The 20082-nt window shown below is 44.0% G+C and overlaps 1 protein-coding gene across 2 annotated transcripts; it reads left to right on the forward strand.

Moving 5' to 3' along the window:
- Nucleotides 1-269: 269 nt before the first annotated feature.
- On the forward strand, nucleotides 270-13217 carry LOC310999424 (vascular endothelial growth factor A-A-like). 2 transcript variants are annotated; one of them, XM_083989849.1, is made up of 7 exons: nucleotides 270-975; nucleotides 2776-2822; nucleotides 5357-5553; nucleotides 5993-6069; nucleotides 6164-6196; nucleotides 8057-8188; nucleotides 10796-13217. In XM_083989849.1, exons 2-7 carry the CDS (start codon nucleotides 2813-2815, stop codon nucleotides 10815-10817), a joined length of 471 nt encoding a protein of 156 aa, XP_083845975.1. In that variant the 5' UTR covers nucleotides 270-975; nucleotides 2776-2812; the 3' UTR covers nucleotides 10818-13217. The 2 variants fall into 2 exon arrangements, with proteins under 2 accessions (XP_083845975.1, XP_083845974.1); XM_083989848.1 differs by having other exon boundaries at nucleotides 2776-2818.
- The last annotated feature ends 6865 nt before the right edge of the window (nucleotides 13218-20082 follow it).

Genomic DNA, 20082 nt, shown 5'->3' on the forward strand with positions numbered 1-20082 from the left:
ATTTCACTCCTGTTACTGACAGTTGACAGAGATCATCATCACAGCAGCAGCAGGAGCTCAAAGGAAAGCATGAGAATCACTGAAATCACACAGTCTATGTCATCAATGAAGAGAGCTCTCTCCCCCTCCTCCACCCTCCCCCCTCCCTTTCCCCAGCCAGCCCGCTCATTGGCTGCTCATCCAGCCGTCCCCGCCTCTCCCTCTCCAGTGTGTCTCCTATGCCGGCAACCTTTAATAACGCATGAGCTCGAGCAGCAGCCGCCAAGAGGAGTGAGAAGACGAGAGAGGCTGGTACCACTGCTGAGCCGGGGATACGCTATACACAGTCGATGCTCCCCCCCTGAAAAGAGAAGACACACACACACACACACACAGAGGCACAAGGAGGCTGCAGGATCACTTCATAATACCGGCGAACAGGAGCTGCTCCGTCCTCACACACACACCTTCCTTCACTGCTGCGGGATCTATGCGCGCAAGAGACAGCGGTGCGTAAAGTTGGAGATCTGATCCGCCCGTGTACCGGCTCCCACTGTCACCAAGAGGACAGTCAGTTTCCCGTGTGGGTCCGTGGATTTTTTTTAGAGCCCCGGCATAGTGTCGTCGTTGTTGGATGGTAAGCTTTCCTGCGGAGCGCTGCTGCTGCCGGGAGACCCTGGAAGTCTCTCCGTGAACGAGCCACATGCGCGTGGAAGATATGGATTTGCTTTTGCTATAGCCAAGATTTGCCGCGGTTTTTTAAAATATTCATTTTTCATTTTTTTTGACTGTGTTTTTATTTTATTTTGTTGATATCAGTAGATTTTTGACTTCTTCTTCTTCATCGTTATCATCACCACCATCATCATTATTATCATCATCATCGGCTGCAGAGGTTTTTGTAAGGACTCATCGTGTGGAATTACAACCATGAACTTTGTTGTCAGTTTGGTACAGATCCTGTTGGCAGCGGTTCTTCACCTTCCCACTGTAAAGGTGAGTCTGTCTTAATGCTGCTGCTTATTAATTATTACACAGGGACGTGTGTGTGTGCTCTCTCTCTCTCTTTCTCTCTTTCTCTCATATCTCTCTCTCTCTCTCAGCTGCTTTGTCGCCTCGGCTATTCTGACTGTGTCACACACATGTATTTAACACAAAGATAACAATGTGCTCACGTCCCCCAGTCAATAAACACACACACACACACAGGGAGGAGGAGGAGGGAAGTGGGGGGTATTGTCTGTGTATACAATCTGTATAAAAACCTGGCTGCACGTGTTCATAATTAGCATCTCTTTGTGGGTTAAATATCAGCATTTTTGGCTCAGTTTGCCTCCATCTCTGCTCTTTATGTTGAAACAGCACAGCCCTTCTTTTTTTTCTTCCTTTTTTGTGTGTTAAACAAAGCCAGACTGTATTTAAAGTCGGTGTGGTGGAGATTGGCTCTATAATAATAAAACATTAGAGAAAAGATTGATTAAATAAAATATCAAAGGTGCATTGGGCAGTTAATTTCGGGGTACAAGGATTTATTCATGTAGAAATCAAATCCTGCCTTTGGTGTGGTCCTCGTTGTCTATACGGCCCTGGGATGTTGGGTGTGGGAATAAGTCTTAAAGTTGTGCTTTTGGTGGATTAAACGCACCTTGCTGTGCGCCGACCTGAATATTAACGCGTAAAAATCACCTGAGCATCCCCACTTGTTATTAGTGTCACTGCTTGTTGATATTTTTACGAGGGTGAGCATTAAAGCGACAGTTTTGTGAATGGGCTTCTGCTGGAGGCGCGCCTTTCCCCTTTCCACAGCTCCATACACACACACACTTACATAGACACACACACACTCAGCGCTGTGCTATTCAGCCGCAGGCTCCAGTCCCAGTGTGTGTGTGTGTTTTTTCTCACGGTTGCTCCGCAGCGTGAGGGAGGCTGAGACCCGGTTTCTCCTGTCCCGCCGCCCTGCGGGATGCCCACCAACTTCCCACACAGGCCCGGCCGCTTTCTCACGCAATATCTGCGCCGGTTTACAGCAGCACAGCCACATAAGGTGAACTGGAGATCTCCCAGGGATGCCGATTCGTCACGTCAACCGGTTTACGATCAAAACAAAAGGCCGCTTCCTGGCGTCACCTTTCAAAATAAAACAATTCCCCCCCCAAAATCCGAAGCAGTTTGAGTAAGAATCAGTGCGACTTTTTTCCCCCTTCTTTTTTCCTAAATAGATTATTATTGTAATTTGTCCTTCAAAATAATATCAAACGCCAAACGGGACCAGATTGATATTGAGCTGTAAGGAATGGGTTAACCAGGGTCAACTACAACTCTGAACACCAGATAACTTATTTAAATGATGCCTCATTTCCACACCATCTATCTTCAAACCATGCAAAAATATGAAGCATTTTCTATTTTCAAGTGATGTGCAGAATATCTATTTCTCATCCTCCTCCTTGATGTTTTATTGTGAAGGGCGCTCAGTGTTTCCTCCTGTGTGTGTGTTGAACTTCACAGAGCTGCTTCCTGCCTGGTTAACAGACGGTGATAGGGAGGAGGGGACAAAAAAAAAAAAAAAAAAACGATCACAAGGTGTTTGACACCTGTGGTGACACAATCATTATTTATTACATCAGTCGTAATGATTATTTGACATGGCTGTAAATATAAAAGCTTCACGTGCTTTTATTTTTTTATACAGTGAAGCAGGATAACTACTGGAGGAAGATAAAGATGATGATGATGATGATATCAGTGCTTTTTTCATTGATAAATCTTAAATCCTGCTCTGATCTCTTACAGACTGCCAGCATTAACAAGGGAGTGGACAAGAGTAAAGATGAAGGTAAGTGTAATAAATCTATAATGGAGCCTATGACCACAGAGCCACCTAGTGGACATGAGAGGAAACGTGTGTCTTCATTAGCTTCTTTTATAAATGTCTGCAGCTCTGACAGGTGACAGGTGTATTTAGTAGGTTGCTGTGAGCCGAGGGGTTGTTGGTTTGGTTTGTTTTGTTTTGTTTTTTCCTTCTCCAGCGAACAGACTCAAAGTCCCAGGCAGCGATTAAAAGATCCAGCACTCAAAGGTCTCGACTGTGGGACTTTGGAGTCGCCAATAAAAGTGGTGCTGATTTCAAAATAGCTATAGGACCAGACTTTGACTGTGGCTTACTTAGTAGCGTAGTTCTTCACGAGCTTAACCCCGACTGTTGTGCAATGAATTCTGCGTTAATAAAGACCTTTTGAGGCCCGATTTACTTCAACAGTTACATATGGGACATTTTTAGCAAAGAGTGAAACAATGAAATCGTGTCTTTTGTCGTCACTTCCTGTTCTGGTCAGGTGTCGTTGATGCTGGCCTGAGCAGTCGAGTGTTTTTGGCTTATAAACCGAGTCAGTGGTGTGTTTGGGACGTGGCCAGAGTGAGATATCTGGGATAAACCAGCTCCATGAGTTAATGTGAGAGAAATGGTGGAAATCTGCCAAGGCTACAATAATCTGCTCCTGCTCCAGTTTTTGTTTCTCTTTTCCTCACCTGTTTCACGGTGGAGGAGGAGGAGGAGGAGGATCACACAGTCGAGCACCAACGCTCAGCCTTGGTTCATATTCGTATGTTTGTTTGACAGTGGCACGGTTGCGTTGAGGCCAAGGTTTTCGTCGTGTTGCCTGCTGCTGGTGAACACAGACAGCCAGAGACACAGACAGAGGCAGAGACACGGGCCGGCCGGTCTTCAGTGGAACAGGTTGAATGATGTGTGTGGTTTGCCGGCGTTTGTGAAGCAGGAAGTCTGCCATCTGCACGCCGCTGACCTTCACACACCCACACTGTCAGAGATCACACCACCTGTCAAACGCTGTCATATACACCGAGATAAGGCCGTGGCCTGATTACCGCTGCTGCTGCTGCTGCTGCACGGCTCTGCACCTTTTGATAAAGCTTTTTTTTTAAATCAAAACACATTTTTTAATTCGAACAGATCCTGAAATATTAAGTCTCCTTTAAAACACACACACACACACACACACACACATACACACTGAGAGCAGCAGTGAGACTCTGGAAACAATGGCGCTCTGTGGCTCAGAGGAGTCAGACTCAGTACCAGGCCGTTCTGATCCGGACGAGACGTTCAGGCTGGTTTTGGGTCGCGTTTGTTGGTTCGTTTTTTTTTTTTTTTTTTTTTTTGGAGTGACGCACCTCCAGGAGGATCTGTTACAGGATGATGTAAGACGGAGCAAATCTTCGGTTTGGAGGCAGAGAACCAGTTGAGCGTGTTGGCATGAGGCTGCAGTCTGCTGACAGTCCTCTGAACCAGATCCACCCCAAGCCCAAGCCCCAGTCCCAGTCTCTGGATCCTGGAGCAGGTGCCGGGGGGGTTTAGCTGCTAATGTCTGTTGGCCAGCAGGTCACCGTGGTGGAGCCAGACCTGCAGTCAGTCATTCATTACAGAGCCTAGCTGAGAGCTCCATGGCACAGCCAGTGGAGGGAGGTTTTCATTTCAAAAAAACAAAATCATTTCCGTGATGAATCTGGGTGTCGTGAGAGGATTTGCTGCCGTCTCTATTTCCCAGGGACAGCCAGGGTCGGATAAACACTGCAGCGTCACACAGACTCTCTGTATTATTTGTATTGTAGGATTTTTCGGAAAGCACAGGTCCCGTATCTGCTTTAATCCAGAGGCAGAGAGACTCAGGGGTGGGCTTCCTGGGGGTCACTCACATGTCAGAGGTGAAGCCTGGCGCCACTGAGCCTGCAGGTCACGGCTGCTCCGACAAACCAAAGGGGGTCAGGAGTTAGCCAGAGGTCAGCGTGGGAAGGAACCCAGTCTGGTGATGAACTGAGGGAGAGAGATTACCGTCAGACTCATGCAGGTCTACAGCCTTGATCTTTCAGGTCTTGGGTCCTCGAACGTCTCTCGATGTTAATGCATGTTGCGTTAAAGTCAAAACTTTCCTGGCAACATCGTTTGTATCGGCTCAGCCAATGGATCTCTGAATGTGTTGATCCCTCGGTGTAGTTGTTGACAGTGAAGCGGTGGGTGTGGATCTGGAGGTGGTTCGACTCCTGGCTCGTCCCGTCTGTATGACACTGAATTAAAAGTGATGGACTGTAAAGAGCTTTGATTGGCTGCCATTAAGGAGGCGAGAGATGCTTCTTTGATCTTGACCAGTTTGACGTAGAGGAACAGTTTGTTTGTCCTACATTACGTTACACATTGGAAACTAGAGGCCTTTAGTTCTTACATAACTCAATGGTGAAGAAAACAGGAAGTTGTTCTGGATTAGCATTATCATTTTATTATTATTCTCACTTTACTTAACTCTGATGATGAAAACGTAATCTCTCTTTCTTTCTTTTCTCTTTTTCTTTCTTTCTTTAGTCGTCCTTTTTAATGAAGTCTACAGTAAGAGCTTGTGTCAGCCCAGGGAGATGCTGGTGGACATCTACCAGGAGTATCCAGAAGACACAGAACATCTCTACAGTCCGTCCTGCGTGGTCGTCAAACGTTGCGGAGGATGCTGCAACGACGAGGGAATGGAGTGCGTTCCCTTGGAAACCCGTAACGTTACGTTGCAGGTGAGAGAAACCTGACCAATAAAGGGACATGGTGATGATGATGCTAGCACCTTGTTAGATTGATGCTATAATCATAGCTAGCTTTTTTCCAGGACTTTCAGTTTCATCTTATGGTCTTTGTCAATGAGTTAGAGTTGCTTTTTTTGACCAAATTTCAAATTATCACTCATAAAACTCCACCCATTGATGAAGGCATTAAAGTTTGACTTAAAGCTCCAGAAAAAACAAAACAAAAGTGGACTTGGTGTGAAGACAGTTCAACAGAGAGTGAAACACTGAGGCCTATGGTGTCTCAGATATGTAGTTCACTCCTCTGTGTTTACAGTCATTGATGTGGCTGGAGCAGCAGAGATGGTTCAGGTCTCAGTTTGGTGTTTTGACTCTGTTGTCTCGTCTCGTCTAATCCTCATGCTCTTGTCCTTCTCTTTCTCTCTTCAAGGTGATGCGGCTTAGACCGCATGTGTCGCAACATACTGTTTATTTAAGTTTCGCAGAACATCAGAGGTGTGACTGCAGGTAAGAGGCTGTAGAGCTCATGTTCTCCTTCTCAGTGACGAATGACGCAGCAGAAACAGGAAATCTAACTCTTACTTCTTCTGTTTCGTTTCAGGGCGAAGCCAGACCTTCGAATAGAGAAAGAATAGTAAGTATGTTTTTGTCTCTACGTGAGTTGTGTTGTGTTGTGAATCAGGGGAAATCTTGTGTTTTCTATAATGAATGTGTGTTGGGGGTTAATCAGAGACCTGGATCCAGCAGGTCGTCATGTTCATTCACACACCTTCTCCATCCTCTGACTAAAACTACATAAAGTGTTCAGTAGCAGCGTTTTCATCATCGTCATCACTCTGTTTGGTGATGCCACGGTTTCGTCGTCCAACTCAAGTGTACGAGGTGGAGGATACAGACCTGACCTCCACCTATCTTTACAGAGCTCTCTGCTCTTTTTATGGCCGCAGCTTTTACTGCTTTATGGTGCGGCCATAACGGCGTGAGTGATCGAGGCGTGGCGGACCACCCGCGGCCGCCTGCGCCGACTCCGGTTGCACAAACCTCGGCTACTTCCGCAGTCTAATCATAGCAACAGGTGTCAGGGAGTCAACCTATTTTTATTTTTAGAGGTGTAAATAGAGGATGAGCTGAAGTGAGGACTCGGTCGGGCCGTCACAGCTGACTTAGGCCTGTGTGTGTGTGTGTGGAGATTGTGTGTCTTGGCTCCTCTGCAGCCAGTCAGGTTGTTTAATTGGATAAAAGGAGTTTGTGTGTATGTGTATGTGTGTGTTTGTGTGTGTGTGTGTGCACCCAGCTGTGGGGTTTATGATAAGGTGGTGGTCTATGACAGGGCAGGTGCTTGTTTAGATGCAGGAAGGAACACATCCTCACACACCTAACCCCTCTGTGTATCCTGTGGATCAATATCCACCTTAATGAGGGCGTCCAGCTCCTGTTTGCTTTGACCAGGTATATTGATGGAGGCGCTGCAGGATTGTTCCTACCTCTTGTTTGTCAGGGTGTTGAGCTCAGCGAGGTGTCGTCGTCGGCTCCTCTGAGGCAGAGAGATGAGGTCTCCATGGCATTTCCTCTCTCTATCTTTAAGGCCGTCTGAAGCTCTGGTGTTGCTTATACTTCCTGTTTGGAGCTTCTTATCTGATGCCACGTTTCCTCCACCGTTCCAGTCCAGAATATACAAGTGGAGAACTTCAGATATGTACATGTACAGCTTCACTTTACTTCACCTCACCGCAGCCTTGGAAAGTTCACTGATAAGTTCAGCTTTTACTGTTTTCATATTAAACAGCGCTGAAGGCCATGATGAGAATTGATCCTGGTGCTGCTGAACGTCTTCTGACCAACTCGCTTCAATGAGACAAAGCATAGCTCCTTTTATATATCTACTTCTGTCCTTGTTGTGTCTCTGCTATGGCCTTCTGTCTCCTACACCGGCACTGTTAACAGATAAAACTATAATAGCGTCTACCTCAGCTGACCGAGATCATCATATCACTGCACTTCTTCTGCTTCATCACCCTGGTTTTGGTTCTGCTTCTGGCTCTGGTTCTGGTTTGCATGACATGTTTACATTAGAGACATTTCCTCCATGTGTTTCTTACATAAAACAGACCCTCAGGTTATACAGCGAGCAGCTTTTTTTTGTTGACACCTGTTAGTGCAGGATGATGTCACCGTTTAGGATTGTGTTGATTTCCACAAAATGTTTCATTGTTGCTTAAGTAGGACGTTTTTTTTTAGCGTGACGGCAGTCGACTTAGCGCAAAGCTCCTGTAACAGACCACAGGGTCCACACAGGCCTCAAATCCTCTTCTGTGTAAACCAATGCACATATTTGTCTTTACAATGCAATCTCAGCAAGGGGAGGGTTGTAGGATAAGGATAAGGGGTTGGTTGGGGGGTGTTGCATGAATGTCTGTGTCGCCCTTTTCTGCAGAATTCGCTCTATAGCTTAGATCTCTTTCTCTCTCTCTCTCCCTTTTTGCTTCCCTTGCAGCCAGTGTGCGCCTTGCTCAGAGAGAAGGAAACGCTTGTTTGTGCAGGACCCTATCACCTGTAAATGTTCCTGCAAATTCACACAATTAGACTGCAAGTCCAGGCAACTTGAGTTAAACGAAAGAACTTGCAGGTTTGTTTACCATACATGTCACGATAAACACTGTGCCTTGAATCCCACCCCCCCTCCCCACACCTCCCTCCTCCTCCTCTGTTTTTCCTCCCGTCTGCCTTATCTCTCCACCCCATCTCTGTGCCTGTGGCGTAGCCGGAGTTCCTGCTGAGAGATGCATGCTCCTCCCTGCTCCTCCCTTCTTCTCCGTCCTGCTCTGTGATGTGTTGGTGTTTGTCGATGGGAATGTGGCAGCTCCGTGCTTCCCTGTGTTTTTTGCTCCGTCTCTTGTTGGACACATCAGACTTTTAAGGCTGATGTGGTCATGATAGATCTGATCACCACCACCGTCCGTGTTGTTTATGGCGTGTATCTGTTTGCATGTTGCTCGGCTCAGACATTAAACATCATCGGTGTTTGTTATGTAAGTGTGTGTGGGGTTTAGACCAGACCACATGTTCATATAGCATCAGTGTGGATGAAGCAACAAGCAGCTGTTGGTAGAAACAGGTCCTCCAAACTGAACGACCACTGACACGGTCGGTTCTCGCCCTTTTCCTGACTGCAGCAGCAGCAGCAGCAGCAGATACTCCAGAGATAACATGCTCAACATCACTGTCAACCTCATGATCGGCTGCGGTTAGCCTTAAAACACAAGTTAAGAGCTTGGTTTGGATTAGAATAAGTACTTGTTTAGGTTCAGGAGACCTTCATCAAGGTTAGAAAATGACCATGGGTAAAAAAAAACAACAGACTCTTGGTTTAAAAAAGAACAAAAGTCCAACCATTTGCCAACCCAGGTCACATGACTTCCTCCTTCACTGTCGCTGGCGTTTTTAACCACCTAGAAATCGAACCTCCAGAGCATCAGCAGCTGCTGTTGAGAGAGAATCGTTTGTCTTTTTGTTGTTATTGTGCAGCTACTAGCTTTTTTAAAAAAAGTGGGGGTGGGGGTCCGAAATGTGTAATAGATATTATCAACATTTATGGAGGTCAAAATAATTAGTCCACTGACTCTGAGCAGCAGAAAGTAGTGACTTTAAATGTCTCTGCATCCTGATTGGTCAAATGATAAAGGTGCATGTGACACAACGTCCTGACCATTTCTTTCTGCTGTTCCTGCCTGTTTCCTTATATGGGAAATAGGATTTAAAAAAAACAAAAACAAAACAAACACCTAAAAAGTACTACTTCCTTTCCCAGAGCTTTCAAAGTCTTCATTACTATCACAGCCACTGATGAAGACCATGTGGTTTGGCTGAAAGCTCTCATGGTGGAAAGTTAGCAGATCTTAAATTAACATCGTATCAGCTGTCTGCATGTCGACCAACCACCAAAAATCTAACTTGGACAGGTACGAGGTTTTCAGACGTCAGAGAGGGATATAATTATCTACCTGCGATGAGGGAGAGTGGGGGGGGGGGGGGGGGGGGGGCTGCATGTTTGTCCGTAGTGACGGGAATGGGTGGTGTGGTTTGGGGGGGCTGCCAATGTTGTGTTCATGCCGTTGCTGCTCTCTGCTCGTGTGTCGTTTCCATCATCACTAATGAGCGGAGGTTAACTCAGAGCTGGGAACGCCCCCCCCCCCCCCACCTCACCCCCCCACCCTGAGTTAACAAGGCCGTGTTTCACGACCTCCCCTGACCCAGCCACCCTCCTGTGACCCCTGACCTCCCGAGGGCCCCCCACACTGCTTTGGATTTAGAGAGCCACACACTTCTGGGGGTGGAGTGACCGCTGACATGATTTCCAACTGGCTGCTCAGCGTTCAGGAGAGAGTCAGGAGAGAGGGTGGGGGGTGGTGGGGGGGTCTTGGGGTGGTGGGGGGGTCTTGGGTTGGGTGCCTACTAGGGGTGGGAATCTTTTACTATCTCACGATTTGATTCGATTCTGATTTTTGGGGCTATGATTCGATTCAAAATCGATTTTTGATTCAAAACGATTTGATTCCTAATGATCTCTACTTCAGTCTATCGGTGTGCAAAGGATCCTCATGATCTACTCCAGTCTGCTTTGCAAGACAGAATGACTAAAGTGTCTTTTTAACATTTATTTTATTGAGTTTTAAACATTTATCCATGCTTAGATGGAATTGTTGAAACTGTTGCATAAATTAAAAGTGCCTCTTTATTAAAAAGAATAGTGCAGTTGAACATGCTGCCTTTTAAATTCTAAGGAAATGGAGGCCGACAGCCAGCAGATTTGTTTCATTTTATCATTTTTTAAAATCGATTTTGGGACATTTTATGTCGATTTTGAATCGTATTAAATGAGAATTGCGATTCTTATGTGAATCGATTTTTTTTTGGCACACCTTTAGTGCCTAATCACCACTCCTCCCCTGTAGTTCCCGCTCTAACCCCGCCCCCCGCCTCCACAGGCTCAGAAAACATAGAGACACGAGACCAAACCTTTTAACTGTCCATCAGAAAAAGAACAAGGGGTTGGAAATCAATCCAATCACTTACAACCCCCCCAGCAGCCCCCTCCCTCACCGTCACCATCACCTCTACCTCCTGTCGTGCCCGTGTTTTGTTTTGTTTTGTTGCATGGATGTTGCAGTTGTGTCATAATCTGTGCGACCACTGGGCTCGTCACTTAACCGCCGTCTCCTCTTTCCCTCCACAGATGTGACAAACCGCGGAGATGAGACCAGCAACACTGTTATGAAGGAATTCTTTATATGGCACAGCACTTTGAAACCCGAGGATGCATTCCCTGCAAGGACACGAGACGACAACGCAAGACGGGACACTTTGGATGCAAGATCTTGCTACTGTCCGTTTTCTGCCTGATGATATTAATATATATGTACATATATATCATACGTACATCGACAATGTGTATTGCTGCTATGTTAAAACAAAAAAGACAACTATTTAAAAGCAAAACGAATACGCCGCCGGCGTGTGAATGGGGAAAAACCTCTCAGTCGGCGTCCTGAGAGAAGAAATCTTATTTTATGTAACACTTCACTGGATGCTGGTCTGCTGTGGATATGGACATCTGAAATAAGAAAAAAAGACTGGTGACCACGACTTCATGAAGCAGTGCAGCAGGAGTCGAATCCGCCTCTGAAGAGACTGAGGTGTGGATGAACGGATGGACGGTTGGGTGGGAGGGAGGAGGAGGAGGAGGAGGAAGAGGAGGAAGAGGAGTGCCTGTTGTACTTGAACTGAATGGCAGGTCCAAGGACTGTTTCCTCTGATGTGAAGTTGCGTCTCCACCGTGAGGACTCACCTTGAAGTGACATGTGTCATGTGCTGTGGTTGGTGATAGATAATGTGAAGATGACTCTCTTCCCTCAGTTGGAGGGGATGGAGGCGGGGGTGGGGGGTTACCTCATGAAGGCTGGACATGGTGAAGTTTTAAAAAAAAAGAAAGAAAGAAATGTAAAGATTCAGTGTTTAAACTGGGTCTGAGTTCGGCCTCCTGCTTCCTGCTCCAGCCTCTGTCACGTAACTCCCTCCTTGGTCGAGGCGTTGGGGGGAGGGATGGAGGGATTGGGGGGGGGGGGGGGGTCTCTCTCTTTGTGCACAGAGTTTTGTTATTTACACTTTGAGGTATTGTGTTTCTTTCAATGTCTTGAGACCAGGCTGTGTAAAGGGATATTACTGTAGTTTCTCTGTAAAAAAAAGAAACCGAACGGACGAACCGATCTCGGAGCAGATCGGCACCTCACTGTAGAAAAATCCACGACCTTCCAGTTTCCTTTTTTATTTATTGGCTTTGTGTGTGTTCCAAAGAAATCGTCACGTCCACAACAGAGCAGTTCATCATAAAATAACCGCCATCCGTGTAGAAAGATATCCCTCTTGTTTAGTACACTACACCTAATTTATAGAATATGTCCAGTATTCTGTGTTATATATATATATTTATATGCAGTGTTAATTTTTTTGTCGTCAGTCTGTCTGTAGACTGCACCGGAGAACACGTTGTATATGACTGTGACTGAAAGACAAAAAAAGCTTTGACATTCCTGATTTAAAACGAAAGCTGCGTTTCACACCAGCCGGAGGGAGGGAGGAGGGGGTGAGGGTGGGGGAGGGAGGGGGGGAGGTAGGGGGATCATGGTGGGCCTGTTGACCGACAGTAACCCCAGCCACCAACGTGTGTGTGTGAATGAAGCACCGGCACAGGTGTTTCTCATTCTGGACTGGGGTTAGTGGACATGTGGTTTTGCACTTGTGGACCCGAAGACACGTCATTACTGAGGACTGAAGGAGTCTCGTAGCCACTGATCAGCTCGGACCTAAAACGTTTTGTGAAGACTTGTCCAATCAGACTGAGGCCTCTGGTCTGAGGGTGCGGCGGCGAGGTGGCACAGTGTTTTTATTTTGTTTTTGTTTTTTTGTGTTTGTCTTTTTTCTTTTTTTAAACCGGGCGCTAACGTCACATCGTGGTGTTAAACTGTGACTCAGCAGGATACGGCACGAACCCAAAACCTGTAACTGTTACCACATGAGGAGAAGAAAACCATGAAAAACATGGAATCATCTGATGTTACAATTAAAATACTAATATAAGACGAGGCCACTGTAATACACTGTGAATTGGACTTCACATGTCAGAATCAATTCATCATTTTATCAATAATCTAACTTTATTATGACTTTTATATTCACTAATTGAACCAGAACAATCCTGAAGTGACACTATAAACAGCTAAATTCATAAATGCAGTATATAAGACCTTATAGACTCAGGTCTGAAAACATTTCTTCTCCTTCTTCCACACAACAACGCTGTGATGTTCTCGTCGAGCTGAGTCATGCTGCAGGTTCTCATTATCGGATCCTTGTAGCCTGAAGCTGCCGCACAGGAAACGTCTTCTCCTGAATCCCGTCTGTGTCTCTGTTAGCTCCAGCTGTGCCACAGCTGTTCCCGTGCCGCCCGCCCGCCCGCCCGCCACCCTCAGACCAGCAGGCCTCTGAGACGGGCTGCTGGCTCATGGGCCGACGCCTCTCCACTCCTCATCGTGACTACATTCTTACATGTATTTAAATGCCTTCCTTCTTGAGCTTATGTACAGCCACACATTTTAGTATATTTTCACATTAATATATTTATTGGTGCTGTAAGATGTTTTACAATAATAATAGTCTTTTTTTTGTTGTTTTTAGTGTAACTATTAAAACATATTTATTTTGAAAATACAATGTTCTTTTTTATTAAAAGTCAACTAGTTTGAAATCCAATCATTTCAGTGTGAAAATGATGGTGTCAGATGTCAAGATGAAGATCAAACCACACCGGACCAGTTCTCAGAAACCTATAAAAGTGCATTATTTGCAATGAAGATATTTTCTTTAAACAAAACAAACACACAAACACACTTGTTGGGAACAGATCACCATTTCATACACCTGCTTCATGCATTTCCCAACCAGAGACGAGCAGCATTGGACGTACGACAGCTGGAAGAAGTGCTAGCTGTTAGCTAGTGTAGGCCTATCAGCTGTTCTCTATAAATCACAGTTCCTCTCTACACTTCTGGATATTTGATTATTCTTCAGAAACCACTGCCCCATTAGTTTGTCAGGTGCTGAGTGAAATGTTAAACAACACTCCTCTAACTCTCAACCATCAACATGCAGCCATGCTAGCTGCTCTAAGGTCATAAGGGCCTGGTTAACCTGCTGAGTCCTAATGTAAGTGGACAGATACCGACAAACCATTAGCACCCCAGAGCTGAGTGACAGAGTATTAATTGACAAGTTTAATAAGTGATTTATTTTATAATATTTTTTAATAATTACTTATAGCCTGATAATTAAATCAATATAGTATTTTACAGCTGATGACAGCATGAAACTATACAGTTAGGCTACTGAGAATAACCTAATTATACCCTATTAATAAGATGCCTGTGTGTGGTTTTCTCTGTGTCAAAACAATTATAAAATATGACATTATTAGATTATATATAAATCAAACCTTTCAGACCCAAATAATGGAGTATGTCTGGGGCTTGGTTTGATGCAGTACGTGTATATGATATTGAAGTATATGAAGTAGCCTCTACCCATCCATCCATCTTCTTCCGTTTGCTACAGTATGTTCACAATGAAAATCTGATGGTCATCTTCTAGTAACTTGTCCAAAGTGGAAAACTTGATATTAAAAAAATATTTCATTATCAAAATCAGAGTTAAAAGCAGAGAGTTTGTATTTTATATAATGTAGTGAAAGTTTGGACATTCCTAACAAAAAAATAATAGTCACGTAGGCTATATATCTACTAGAAAAATAAAGTAAATACACTTACTGTTAGTCTACTAATTACTCTGCCATACCTAATGGTCCATGACCTAAATGATAGTAGCTGAAAGGTTTGGATTTCCACTCATTATGAATGCATCAACCGTATTCAGGTTTGTTCCAGTTAAGATATTTTGCTGAATAGTTGTACGGAGTCCAGAGTTTCAGGACTGAGCTTCCACTGTAAATCTTAAATGTCATCCAGCTACAAGAAGTCCTTGGCTTCATCCTCTGGGGATCTTGATCATCTCAACACTTGATGGCAGCTACCTGGACCACAGCAGCAGAGAGCACCACCCTGACATCTCTTCAGCAGCGGTGTCTCTCAGTTCTCCAGAGCAACAACAGCAGCAACAGCAGCAGCAGCACAACATTCATTTCACTCTGATAAATGACCTGTTGGCAGATAATCAGCCTCTGTGGTCTGAGCAAACAAGTTAAATTTGTTTAGGCCCAACATTATGACAGCGTGACTCATTTTATATGACATGGATCAAATGAAGAAAAGTTTTCCCCGCTGGTTTCCACAGTAGCTGCTGCTTATGTAATTGTGGTCTGGAAGACAGATAGGCTACAGGCTTCCTGTGAAGTTCTGCTTCCCTTTAAAATATGATGTGTTGAAATTCAGAGGTGAGCAAGATTGATACTTAAGCTTCTGTTTAATTCTTCTGTTTTCTGCTGAATTTTCTGATCTGTTTCACACTTTCACTCTCTTACTATTGTTCCTCATTGTGACAACACTGTACCATCAACCATCAACATGTTTCTACCAGCAAAGCCATGCTGGCAGAAACAAGGTTTTAACCTGCTGAGACCCAATGTAAGTGGGCAGAGAGACCCACAAACAATTGCTAACTGATAGAAGATAGTTGATAAGTTTGATAAGATAAGTGATTAATTGGCTATTATTGAAGCCAAAGCTTGTTTCAGCCTGATTAGTGACTATTTTAATAATATTTTAATGCTTATAATTGAGTAAATATCACAATGTTTTGCTACTGTAGGGTACTTAGACCCAAATAAGACCTATGTGTTCCTCTATTTTAAAATGATGTGTTGAAATTCTGAGGAATTACTATTTAGCTTCTGCATAATTTATATTCTTCTGTTTTCTGCTGAAGTTTCTGATCTGTTTTACACTTTCACTGCTGTAATATTGTTCCTTATTGTGGTTAGTTTTAAAGGTGACACTCTTTCTGCTATCCTACCATCAGCATCAACATGTTAGCAAAGCCATGCTATGCTATCCTAAATAAACTTAAACTTAAACTTAAACTTAAACTTAACAGCTCTAAAGTCATTCTTAACATAAGCATGCAAACCAGGGGCCTGTTTAGCCTACTGAGACCCAATGTAAGTGGACAGATATCCATACAAACCATTAGCACCCTAGAGCTAACTGACCAAAGTTTAATGGTCTACTCATTTTTAAATAAGTTTAAAGGGATAGTTTAACATTTTGGAAAATTGGCCATTACCATAATCCCTATAGTCATAGCAGTAGGTTCGTTACCTTTAATTGTCAGTGCAAGATGTTTTTAGAACGGCGGAGCAGAACCGTGAGCTGCTCAGAGCTACGCTACGGAGGCTAATGGGATTTCTTGGTTTCCCTCATCAAACTCATCAAATACACAATCCAACAACTCCAAAACGCTCTGGTGGACAAGTTGTGACCTGTACATTCACCACGCTATGAGATAATAACAGAATGTTACCAGACAGAGTTGTTGAAAAACTGCCCCCGACGGGAACGCGCATCACCGATTTTGCATGAATTTACCTCAAAAACAACTCTTAACGTCCCATTATTATCTCATAGTGTAGTGAATGTGCAGGTCACAACTTGCACATGAGAACGTTTTAGAGTTGTTTGATTGTGTATTTGATGAGTTTGATGAGGGAAACCAAGAAATCCCATTGGCGAACATCTTACATCGACAATTAAAGGTAACAAACCTACTCCTAAAACTATAGGGATTATGGCAATGGGCCAATTTTCCAAAATGTTGAACTATCCCTTTAAGCCTGTTTCAGCCTAATTTGTGACTATTTAAATAATATTCTCAATGCTAATAGTAATAATTAACTCAATATCATAATATTTTGACAGCTAGTGGCAGGATGGGATAATACATCAGCTACTGAGAATAACTGTGGCATACCGTGGTTATACCCTATTACGTAATAAGATGCCTGTGCTCTGTTTCCCATTAAGCGTTGACATTTGGAGGTAAGTAAGATTGATACCATAGCTTCTGCATAATATGCGTCCTTCTTTTTTCTGCTGAAGTTTCTGATCTGTTTTACACTTTCACTGCTTTTGATATTGTTCCTCATTGTGACTCAGCAACATTTAGACAACCACATCTCTGATTTTGTCAGTGTCGGTGTTGCTCTTGGCCGTGTGGATGTTTTCTGTGGCAGCTCCACTGAGCTTTTCCAGCTTCATTTATTGAAGTTCTGCCAGATAAACTTGGTAGATCATCTACAACCTCGCTCATGCCGCTGAATGACAGCTGACTGGAAAACGCATGTGTTTCTGTTATATGAGCCTCTGACTCAGGAGCCATAAAGACGACGTGGGAGCACTTTGCCACCGCTGAGGTATCGCGCTGTCACAAACAATTAGGAATCAGTGGGATATGGACGTGTTGACGTTCCTCAGCACAACAGATTTGAGGCATAAATAAAGACCAGTTAGAGCACTGAGCCCCGCTGCTGCTAAATACACGCAGGAATGCTGCAAAAGATTTGATCTGTGATTAAGGGGAATTTAAAAAAAACATCAGTTCACTGGTGGAGTGAGTGTGGGTGGACTTTACACCGCTGCCTCACTAATGCCACAGGCAAACAGGAACCTGGGAACAACCTTCATATCCTCTGTGCTCTGAGTTTAAATGTCTTCAATGTGTGGGTAAAACCTACAAAGTCTTGTTACGGTAACTGAGCTACTTCATCATGCGCTCTTCATACCTCCACCGTGAAAGCTGCACTTAATAATTTATCTAAACAACAGGTCTAAATGATTGTGTGTTTGTGTGTAATGTTACAGCTGTTTCTGCAGCTGCAAGATCGTTTTGCATCTTTCAAGTTTGTTTTGGTTCCGCAGAGCTTTCACAGTTTTTATGTTTATAGCAAACAGCAGACTCAACCAAAGAGCAGCTGGTGAACATAGCAGAGTATTTATCTTCTGAAGAGCCGGATACTTCCCCCAGGAGCCGGTGGAGACCAAACACTGAGCAAAAAAGAGACACAACTTCACTTACATCATTTTGATCTGTAGCTGCTTAAAGGGATAGTTCAACATTTTGGAAAAATTGGCCCATTGCCATAATCCCTATAGTTTTAGGAGTAGGTTTGTTACCTTTAATTGTCAGTGCAAGCTATTTTTAGAACGGCGGAGCAGAGCCGTGAGCTGCTCAGAGCTACGCTACGGAGACTAATGGGATTTCTTGGTTTCCCTCATCAAACTCATCAAATACACAATCCAACAACTTCAAAACACTCTGGTGGACAAGTTGTGACCTGCACATTCACCACCCTATGAGATAATAACGAAACGTTATGAGACGGAGATGTTTTAGAGGTAAATTCATGCAAAACTGCTGATGCGAGATCCTGTTGGGAGCATTTGAATGTGGTGAATGTGCAAGTCACAACTTGTCCACAAGAGCGTTTTGGAGTTGTTGGATTGTGTATTTGATGAGTTTGATGAGGGAAACCAAGAAATCCCATTAGCCTTCGTAGCGTAGCTCTGAGCAGCTCGCGGCTCTGCTCCGCCGTTGCACCAACAAAGGTAAGGAACCTAAAACTATAGGGATTATGGCAATGGGCCAATTTGCCAAAATGTTGAACTATCCCTTTAAAGTGGAAATAAGGGACGGTTTGCTCTGTCATAACTCCTTCTCCAGCTTCCTGCCACAGTCCAAAAACAGACATAGGTTGATTGGCTACTTTAAATTGCCCATATGCGTAAATGTAAGTGTGTGTATTGATTGTCTTCTGCATGTGGCACTGCAATAGATCGCAAACCTATCCAGGGTGTAACCCTAACCCTTGTAAGTGGTGTATAGACAGTTGATGGATGGAGTGTTGGATATAGCCTGCAGCTATAGTTTTGTGGACAAAATATCAATGACTCAAGGTTTTTGGGTGTGGACCTCCAGGACCACCTCAGAGAGCTGGAACATGAAATTGACAGGAGGCTGCAAGAAAGCAAAGGATGGAGGGAGGGAAAACATTTCAGACAAGTGTAGCCTTGCGGACAAATATTGGAGTCTCAGTTTGACGACTACCTTTCTTATTCTGCATCTGCTGCACAACAGAAAAGACAAACTGGAATAACTCTTGTACAAGATCCCTTCTATAATAATCATTAAAAAAAATATTATCTATGCATGATTGTGTTTTTGTGTATAGTCTGCACACAGCTTTAACTTCCTGAGTTTGTTTTAGATAAACAACATTAAGATTATTGACTGGGCTTTGTTTCTCCTTAGTGAGCTCAGTGATTATAAATCAAGCTAAGCCGTATATTTTGGCCTCCAGTTTACTTGTTCCACCTCCGACGAGCGGAAAGTCAGCTTGAAATATTCAGCGCAGTCACCATTACTGCTGCAGTCGCTCGCTGAGCAGGAATAAGACGTTTCCTGTATCCTGGAGGTGATGAATCAGCTCATGAATTAAGTCAATGATGGAATGAGGAACTGAAGATGGGGAAGAAGGGATGACAGGAAACTGTTGTGACGGTGATGGAGTTCCTCTGATGGGCTTGGTTCACGCTGTCACACTGATTTTGTGTGTGCGTTCGTGCCTGAGTGCATGTCTGTGTTTGTTTTTATGAGTGTTTCTCCACAGGAAACAGGATGAGGATGAGCTAAATACTGTAAATCCTAATCCATTTATTAATTTTGACCTTTTGCTTCCCTCTTCCTCTTTTTTTTTAAATATTGATTATTATTCTGACGCATGGACAAATTAAAGAATGAGCATGAAGTGGGTGGACATGAAGTATTGCCTCATCTGACCATATCAGTCAGACTGCATCTTACTGGGAGTTAAAGGACAATTCCGGGCAACTCGGGGCTGTATTTGCCTAACATTTTAGGTCTAAAAGAAGGAATCTGAAGATTTTAAACATGTCGTCTTGCTTGAAGTAAATACAATTCTCGGTGCATGTTTGAGTAGCCATCTGACGCTGTCTGTGGAAAAAAAATTGAGGCTTTGAGGGATGTAAACAGCCTAAGCAGCGGAACTTCCATCCACTCCCATTCATTGCTGCCGTGGCGATGCAGTACAGACACAACTACCGCAAAACAGGAGCAATTAAAGGGACAACGAGGAGTTTTGGAAAAGCGAAGCGTTTTCACACTACATTTATGAGCCTCCACAGGCACCGTGAATTTCTTTGACCGGCGCAAGACAGACTCATGTTTTCATTCATCAAGAATTAAAGTCAGAGGTTCAAAGACGATCAGATACCGTCGTAGTTCCGACCATAAACGGCGATTCGGCGGCGTTATTCTCATAACTCGCAGCGAAACTGAAAGTAAGGAAACGCTGGTCGGCTCGACCAGCATTTCCGCCACCACTAATAATAACAAAATAATGATAGAGACAAAACAATATATTTATCGAAAATGGGCCCATTA

Source organism: Trachurus trachurus, assembly GCF_905171665.1.
Source record: "Trachurus trachurus genome assembly, chromosome: 16".
NCBI classification, from domain to species: domain Eukaryota; kingdom Metazoa; phylum Chordata; class Actinopteri; order Carangiformes; family Carangidae; genus Trachurus; species Trachurus trachurus.